Source organism: Amborella trichopoda, chromosome 2 (genome assembly GCF_054954075.1).
Source record: "Amborella trichopoda isolate Santa Cruz 75 chromosome 2, AtrichopodaSantaCruz75HAP2 v2.0, whole genome shotgun sequence".
In the NCBI taxonomy this organism is placed as follows: Eukaryota; Viridiplantae; Streptophyta; class Magnoliopsida; order Amborellales; family Amborellaceae; genus Amborella; species Amborella trichopoda.
In genome coordinates this window covers 67,314,865-67,323,601 of record NC_142337.1, presented here as the reverse complement: position 1 = coordinate 67,323,601, position 8,737 = coordinate 67,314,865, and the positions used below count along the sequence as shown (strand labels likewise).

Genomic DNA, 8,737 nt, shown 5'->3' with positions numbered 1-8,737 from the left:
TTGGAAGCTCCATCGATGTTGAGTTTAATAGAGCATAATAGAGGAGGCAGCCACACTACATGAATTTGAACAGGGGGGACGAGATCCCATTGTAGGTTAAGATTGGCAGCTATATTAAATTCCGAAGGATGGCAGGCCCAACTTTTAGCTCTTGTCAACGATCTAACCTAATGGAAAATACATCATAGAAGTTGCTCCCTTGGCATTCTCAATCCACCATGTATCCGAGAGTTCCACTCCATCCAAAGTTGCCAAATAGTAACGGTAAGAACACAATTCCAAACAAACAACATACATGTAGATCGAAATCAAAATTTAACCCATTTAGCTTTTAGGATCACTGTGGTCTCCTCTAGAAGGAAACACTTCTCAAATCTACTAAGAATGGATCTCCATATCAACTTCGAAGACGGGCATTGGACAATGATATGGTCTGAAAGCTCCTCCTCCTGAAAGCAAAAGGGGCATAAAGAGATGGAAGTAATGCCCTTCGATTTTAATTAGTGATAAGTAGGTAACCTGGAGTACAAAGCTAACCAGGTAAACCATTTTGCCCGGGGAAGAAATGGTGTAGATCACAATACTTTGAAAAAAGGCTTCACATGCGCATCCCTTCTTATGTACTCCCGAGCTCATTAGACCATCCACCGCATGAGTCTAGACAAGTTGATCCTCAAGTGGATGAATAGGCAGCAAATGAGAAAACGGCTACTATGAGAGAGGGTTAGGGAAGGAGGGAGGAAGATTCCATTTCAGAGGTGCACTATCCAGAAAGTCAGATACTTTTGATGTTAATGGGGATGTTAATGGGGAGCCAATAGCCCAGAGATTATTAGTGCCACAGAGCTCCATCAAGAAAAGTTCTGATAACCATGGATCAATCCAAGAGTCAATATGCCTTCTATTACCAACTAGTCACTTAATATTAAATTGCAGCTTGTTCCTGCCCAGAACTACAGCTCTCCAAGCATGTTTAAGGTTGTGCCTAACTTTGATATGGAGTTGTGCCTAACTTTGAATGTTTAAGGTTGCCGGCTTATGCAAATAATAATAATAATAAAAGAGATGCAATTGAAGTTAGTCAAAATTTACTCATATTTTGGAACCGTGGACTATCAACATTTTTAAAGGAGATTTTGAAAGTCTCATTAGATAAATATAATGTTGCATAGTAATCGGGAAATTCTTAAATAAATTTTTGATGTTTGGAGGCAAGGTTAGCAGAATAAGAACATGCTAGTGATGCCTCACGAGAAAGAAGGGGATGGGGGATTCATGCCAAGAAAAATAATGAAGGAAAAAAAAGCCTTCTTAAAAAATATTAAAGAAGAACACATAATTCTTATCCAAGGAATATTTCTTATCGTCTACAGGCAAATGAAGGATACTAAGTGTATCCAGTAAAAAAATGATCCACTCAAAAGTATCCCCCTAATGGTGGATAATGTATGTATCCATACAAAAACAATGGTACACTTAACAAAGGCCTACACAACAGGAAAAAAAATAAAATAAGAAGAAAAAACTCTCCCATCCCTTAAAATAATTTACATAATTTGCTTCACAAGAAGAACTAGCAACCATTATAGAAAACAAACTTTACTAGTTTGTAGAGAAAGTTGTGCATGACTGAGGGAGTTGTGGTGAACTGGGTCTCCCAATTATTGAAGTATTATTAGTATTTGTATTGATATTGCTGTGGTTGTTGTTGTTATTGGGGGTGGTGATGTTGTTGGTGCTGTTGTTGTTGTTGTTGTTGCCATTGTTGTTCTTTGGTGTGCCCATAATGGAGGTGATAGCGGCGACTAAGGCCGCTGTGAAGTTGGGGTCTGCCGTAATAGCTGCTGTTGCGGCACTAACTGTGTCTGTCAAGGATGGTTGATTAGGAACTCCAAACTGAACCGGGGCTAGTCCTGAGGGCAATATAGGCAATTTTTGGGGACCGTACGCTGTCTGATTGTAGATATGAGGACCCGTTGGTAGAGGCAAAGCAAACGGTGATGAGAGGGGAGCGGGGCGGGCAAATTGCAGGGGATTAGGATTTTGGGTCAAATCCAGGGTAACTGTAGGGAAAGGAGCAGATGCAGATAGAGATGCCATTGAGGATTGACATGGCAAAAAGGGGAAGAACTGGGGGCTATGGAGGGAGTCTGTGCTTGTGGTTGGCCCCGATAGAAGCATGCTTGCAGCAGCTGAGGTAGTTGAGGCCATGGCAGTGGCTGCGGGAGGAAGCGGGTGGTTGTGGTTACCCTCGTATGTCGTCACAAGGATCGTTCGGTCCTCAGCACATCTTTGGACCTAATGAAATCACAACCCTTGATTAGGTTTCTATCACCTTTCTTAAAATTAGACTTACACCTAGCTGCTTTAGTGAGATTGCTTGTCAATGGAAAAGCTAGAAGGAAATATTTTCATAAAACCATTAATTGTTTATTTTAGAGGATAGGCATGCAACCACAAGTATCAACATCTGAACTAACTAGTTTAGAATTATATGATGCAACATACTAGAAGTAATAAATTGTTCCATTCTTTAGAAGCAAGCATCCCATTTAATGCCTATCTCATCAATTGGTTACAATCAAAACTTCGAGTGCATCTTCTAGCAAACTACAAATATGGAGATATTTGCAATACAAGACAATGGGGTTGATACTAGAAAATGTAACGAGGGCATCTAATCTCTGCAAAAATTGAGTTTCAAAATAAGAGAATAGCAAAAAACATAAACAAACAAGTTACAAAAAAAAAAAAAAATTAAATCAAATGCAAAAGTGATACCATTTTGGGTAAAAATGGCAGCTTAATCCCAATAACAAATTGGTACCCCAGTTAGTCATCAATAGCTAAACCTAAAAGGAGACCATGAATTCATGAGGCATGAAAATCACTCGACCTAAATTGAGACCATGAATTCATGAGCATGAAAAGAGTCTTTGTGGTCATTCTAAAAGTATACAGTGAATTAGTATCCAATAGAGGTGGGTTATGGCTGTTTCCATGGTTGTTTATGCCAGGCATATATAAGGACTTAATTACATGGAAATACGAGGAGAAAAATGATGAGCTTTTTGTGCCTCCACACATATAATTTAATACATAATTTTTATATTTATATGTATGAATACATCTAACCATTTGATCTTGATCAGACATTTTAGAATGGGCCGACATTAATTACAGATAGCATCACTGTGCCAACTAATCGTATTGTTCTTGACTCGCTCCGAGCTATCGGATTAAGATTGGACGACTTTGGTCTCTTAACACATTATGAATTATACGTGTAGGGGAACATGTGAAAGGATTTCCCAATATCATTATTTCCAAATGAGAGATAATGAAAAAAAAAAAACACTAATGAGGAGGCAAGCAAAATTTAATATGTGGTGATATTCGATATATAATCTGCCATATAAAATGGAGAATGAGAGTGCACTAAATCAACGGCTACCTGCTTGCGAACGGGACATCCAACGGCCATGGTGCAACGGTAATATGCTCGTGGGCATGGGTTCCCTTTGGCCATCTTTTGCCCATACTTCCGCCATTGACACCCATCACTGATCTGAAAAAAAAGAAAAAAAAGCATCAGCACAAAATCTCTCTTGAACACATTCTCTCTCTATAGTCTATACACCTCTCTCTGTCATATATTTGACAAATTTTCTTTGTTCCATATTCATTTTTGGGTAAAGAGAAAATGGGAAAGCCTGGAACACTGTGTGCAGACAGGTTTCAAAAGATACTGCTAACAAGCAGATTTCTAAAACTACACGCAACCACAACTACTTTGGTTTCAAACTCTTGAAGATAGCAAAACTTATCTTTACTCTTTCCTCTCCATATGCAATTTTTAGCAGCATTTTAGAGAGAGATTAGAATCTAAAATCTAAAGAGAGAAAGGTTCCTATCGAGAACCTAGCTACACTGCTAGAGAGAGACTTAATACCAGCATTCAAGGAAAAAAAAAGAGAGAGAATTTCGCAAAACGTGATCTGTGTGTGAGAGAGAATTTCTCCAAAACCTAATAATGTTCTAGCATCGTAAATGTGTGTGGTGTGCGTTGTGTTTCATGGTGTGATTTCCTAAATATCACAAAACATAGAGAGAGATGAGAGAGAATCAAAAAATTATCTTAAGAGTCAAGAGAGAAGCACTTACCATGGGCGCTTCGGACCTTGCTCTAACGGAAACCCTAGCTTTCCTGCAAGGATTCATCGCACTTGTTTCCTCCACTCCCTTCATCATTCCTTGCTTCAACATCTTATTATTGTTATTTCCATTAATTGATGGTTCCCAAGTCTGAGAAGCTCTTTCTCTCTCAGGACTCTCATCCACTGGTTTCCTTTTCTTAGATGAAACCACCTCTTCGGCATTGTTCTCAGATTGAGTGGTTTCTTCAATTGATGGGTGGAGATCTAAGAATTGCTGCTCCACTATTTTATTGCCTTCTTGTATTGATTCCGGGCTCCTCACGCCATTTTTATCGTCAATCTGTTAAGCTAATGTGTTAGAGACAGAGAGAGGGAGAGAGAATAGAAGATTTTGTTCTCCAATGCATGAATGGAAATGTTTGCAAGGATTAGAGATTTGATGTCAATGTGACATGGATATTGAGATCAAAATGAGAGAGAGAGAACCAGAGAGCAAAAATTACATGAAATAATTGTGCATGTGTGGGTTTGTGGGTGGGTTTGTGTGTGAGAGAGAAAGTTCAGACGTCAAAAAGCCAGAGCCACATGAAATGTGTTGTGTGATAGAGAGGGAAATATATCAAAGAGTTAGAGCCACATGAAATGTATGTGTGGAGAGAGAGAGAGAGAGAGAGAGAGAGATGGTCAATCAAGGAAAAGCCAAGCATTTCAGACCCCTTTGGAAAATTTTGGAGGATCCTTTTTAAAGATGGTTCTACTAAGGTTCGTATGGGACTTTTCTTCTTTTTTCCTCTCCTTTTTGACTCTTTTTTAAAGGAGCATTTCTTCTTCTTTTTGACATTGAAAGTTGTTTTGTCATTTTAAGCGACTCATACACAAAATCGGCCTTTCAATCATAAAAAAGCACAGGATCATTTCTTTAAATTTCTGATTTATTATGAAAGTGATTACCCAAAAAAAAAAAAACTATTAAAAATAACATTAAGAAGACTACTATAATACCAAAAATATGTCCACAATTGGAATACTCTTGAATTATATCCACACATAGAGATTTTAAAGCAGTGTTTTAAATAACGGAACGAGTCGGCAGCCAACAGTCTGAGTGCACCAAGTCTGACCCGAGTTTGATAGGCGACATCGTAAATTTAATAAAAATTTAGGAAAAAATTCTGATCATAATCTAGCTTGTCTCGGGCAGATCTTGAGTCGACCAGGCAATTCAAAAAAAAAAAAAAAAATTTGAGGACTAGGGGCCTCCGTTCTTTACAACATTATTCATCAATTCATTTTTCTACTACCCTTAATATATTTCATTGATATTCTCTTTTTTATATATATATATTTTCCGGGGTTATTTGTCTTGATATTTTCTCGATTGTTTATTCCTCAATTGGTGCTATGCCTTACCTTCCATTACTCTCCAAGGCCAAACTTTTCAGCCTTAAAGGAAGAGCACGTGCGCATTGCATGATGCACGGGGGCTACTTGTACCGTCTAAATCTACCACCATTTTACATGGACGGTCCAGATCGCGTATCAGCAGGAGCGGTGCTGGTTCCAAGATGCACAGGTTTGCATCTGGGGAAAATCTGTACCGTCCAGTTATTGACTTATCTACTTTGTAATAATAATAAAAAAAAAACCTTAAAAGATACGTTAAAAAAAGATTATTTGATTTGAATTTCATAGAAATTCACCTGCTCTACAATGGTCGGCATAGTTATCAAGAGTCAATAGTTCGGACTAATTTCTTTTTGTTTTCTCAATATTTCTGATCCCTAGAAATTATTTTTTATTTTATAAAAATAAGAAAAGCAATTAAATCATAAAAACATGCTTGGATTTCTGGTCCATTAAGACTGCAGGAAGAGACCTAGAAGACAACCCATCGAATAGTATTTATTTTCGTTTAGTTAAATCCGACAGGAATAAATATTTTAGTAAACCCATCAAATTCGAATTATTTAATAAAAATAACTACTGTTTATATTGATTTACCATTAATGTGGACACCTGTTCTTCTCTTTACATTCTTTTAAAGTGGTTCAGGAAATCAGCTTCGAGGAAGCTGGAAAATTGATTCCAAACTGGGAGACACAGATTTTAAAGAACATTTATTTATTTATTTATTATAGAGCTTCTGAAAATTGAAAAATAAAAATAAACCCAATATTCACACATTGGATTTTTTTCAGAATTGATTTTTGATTGCTCCAGTAATTGTCTTTGTTGCATATATTTACCAATTATTCAAGGATCGAATAAATTCAAGAAAAAAGTTGCATAAATCAGATTTCATTCAATTAAATTAAAAGGAAAGGAAATTAGTCAAGTACCATTTCTTTTTTGTTTGAAGCTTGCTGATTTTTTTGTTCCATGGCTGAAACGAATTGCATGTGCAAGGCACTGTAGTTTTTCACCATCCGATCGAGCTCACCTCTCAATTGCTGGTTTTCATTGTTCAGGCGGTTCAATTCAGCTTGAAGCTCTGCCATCTATGATGAAAATTCATTTCAGACCCTATAACTCTTAGAATTAAAAAAAAAAAAAACTGTATCATTTGTGACCACTGAAGAAAAAACAAATCATAAAAAATTGACCTCATTCCTGTTGTTTTGATCTAGTGTGGACCACCGATTGGTTAGCGATTGTCCATTTTCTGAATTTGCCATAAGATGCAAGCCAGCCTGCAATAAAACCAATGTTCACGCACTTTAGAACAAACAAAGAGCAATTTCTAATCAAAATCAGTGGTGTAATACAAACTATACTGAAATTCCATGAAAACTCAGTTATATTGGGAGTTTCAATTATTGTAAATTGGAATTTTACGAGAACCCAATCAAGCCGAGGAAGAAAAAAATGAAGTAAATAATCATTTAAGTGAACGGATATGAAAATTGAGATTTTTCTTTTTCTTTTTCTTTTTCTTTTTAGGGTGTTGTGAAATTGAGAAACGCTAATTGACTAGTTCCAAATAGATGATCTCAAATGAATTTTGTCATCTGTTCAATAAAATCTAGATAAAATGAGACCCAGTAGTTAAATTACAAGTTTACAATAAAATTGATCAATTAAAGCTGGAAAGATAATCATCAATAGACAACTAGAGTCACTGAATTTCTTACATTCAAATCAATCAGCTTCGATCCTTCTCTGTCCGATTCAAGATTGGGGTTCCGTCCACTTGATTCCGGCACCTCTCCAGCCTTCTCAGCTTGCCTAAAACTCGTTCGATTGGAGAAGAAATTAATCTCCTCGATCGATCCTCTCTCTTCCTTGTTACTCAGATCCATGTCATCTGAATTGACTCTAATCGGCAGCAAAACACCTGAATTTGGCCTGTAAAACTCTCCTGTGTCAACAATTCTCATCTCCTTCCTGTCCATGCACTAATAGAGAGAAGAAGTAGAAGAAGAAGAGAGAGAAAGAAGAGATAGAAGAGAGAGAGAGAGAGAGAGGGGGTGACGAGTTTGTGAAGTCTCTTTTGCAGTGAGGCTCTCTGGCCAATAAAAAGGGGAGATTTTAGAGAGAGACAAAGTAGAGAGAGAGAGAGACGGGATCGACGACTGGCCGTTATATTTTCACCGGGTTTGATGACGTCATTATCTGGGTCATCCTGCCAGCTGTCGGATCCTGAGCTACTCATAGACGCGGACGCAAGCAGCAGAGTAGGATCTCCTTGTGATCAATTACGAGTTTGTCCCCCGTCTTTTTTTACTAAATACGAGTAAGTCCCCTGAGTTATTTCCCCAAAAACGAAAAGGTCCATCCATACGACTTTGGAGTCGGTTTGGTCCAAGTGTTCCAATATATCGGCGGAGCCCCCGCGTATTGACCAATTTACCCTCTCATCTTCTATTAGGGGGTGACAACAAATCCCAAGTTGTCATGACCTTGCACATAGGAAATGGTATGGTATGTAAACTAGGGGGAAAGTATCAAACAATATAGGGTACAATTTTTTTTTTTTTTTTTGACATTAGTATAGGGTACAGTATTCAGTAGTCAGATACACTATCAAGTGTTGATTTGAGTGCAGGAAAAATCAGGCGGTTCATATTTTAATCGCTCGGTTAGACTCGGATAGATCGGAATTGACTACTGACTAGTTTCGGTTTCGGTCGGCTTTGGTGAACCGGATGAGTATTTTAAAAAAAATTCAAAAAAAATATAAAATTTCAAAAAATAAAGGATTTTGTTTGTAATGTATTTTTTTAATATTTTTCATTATTTCAAATTTGGTTTTTTAAATTTTTTTTTTTTTTATTAATTTTCAACTTCATTTGGATGTGCTTTACTTAATCATGCTTTAAATAAAATTTTCATATTTTATTAGATTTTTTTGTTTTTTTATTTTATTTTATTACATTTTTTTGACTGTCTGGGACTTATCTGGTTAGACTGATTAAACCGACTAGTTTACCAGTTAAGCCAGTTGAACCGCTTTTGGCTTCATATCCAGTTAACCGTCCCGATTCGATTTTTTTTGCTTTGGTTGATTTGTACCTCGAGATGAGTTGTTGTTCTACTTTAAGTATGCTCTTATTTGTTAGTGGAAGATCAGTGTAGTGCTG

At 37.0% G+C, this 8,737-nt stretch overlaps 1 protein-coding gene across 1 annotated transcript; it reads right to left on the bottom strand.

Annotated features, from left to right (window-relative positions):
• Nucleotides 1-1,321: 1,321 nt before the first annotated feature.
• Nucleotides 1,322-7,776, bottom strand: LOC18430147 (putative WRKY transcription factor 31). The gene is made up of 6 exons (XM_006840309.4): nucleotides 7,289-7,776; nucleotides 6,761-6,847; nucleotides 6,497-6,655; nucleotides 4,165-4,497; nucleotides 3,455-3,568; nucleotides 1,322-2,298 (listed from the first exon to the last, which is right to left on the bottom strand). Exons 1-6 carry the CDS (start codon nucleotides 7,547-7,549, stop codon nucleotides 1,603-1,605), a joined length of 1,650 nt encoding a protein of 549 aa, XP_006840372.1. The 5' UTR covers nucleotides 7,550-7,776; the 3' UTR covers nucleotides 1,322-1,602.
• Between the last annotated feature and the right edge of the window lie 961 nt (nucleotides 7,777-8,737).

Bases quoted from the DNA above. Each gene is read 5' to 3' on its own strand.
- LOC18430147 (XM_006840309.4), bottom strand. From the start codon at position 7,549: ATGGACAGGAAGGAGATGAGAATTGTTGACACAGGAGAGTTTTACAGG. The intron at 6,848-7,288 runs GTAAGAAATTCA...GTTTTATTGCAG, and splicing joins CGAAGCTGATTGATTTGAAT to GCTGGCTTGCATCTTATGGC. The intron at 2,299-3,454 runs GTAGCCGTTGAT...TGATTTCATTAG, and splicing joins GATGTCCCGTTCGCAAGCAG to GTCCAAAGATGTGCTGAGGA.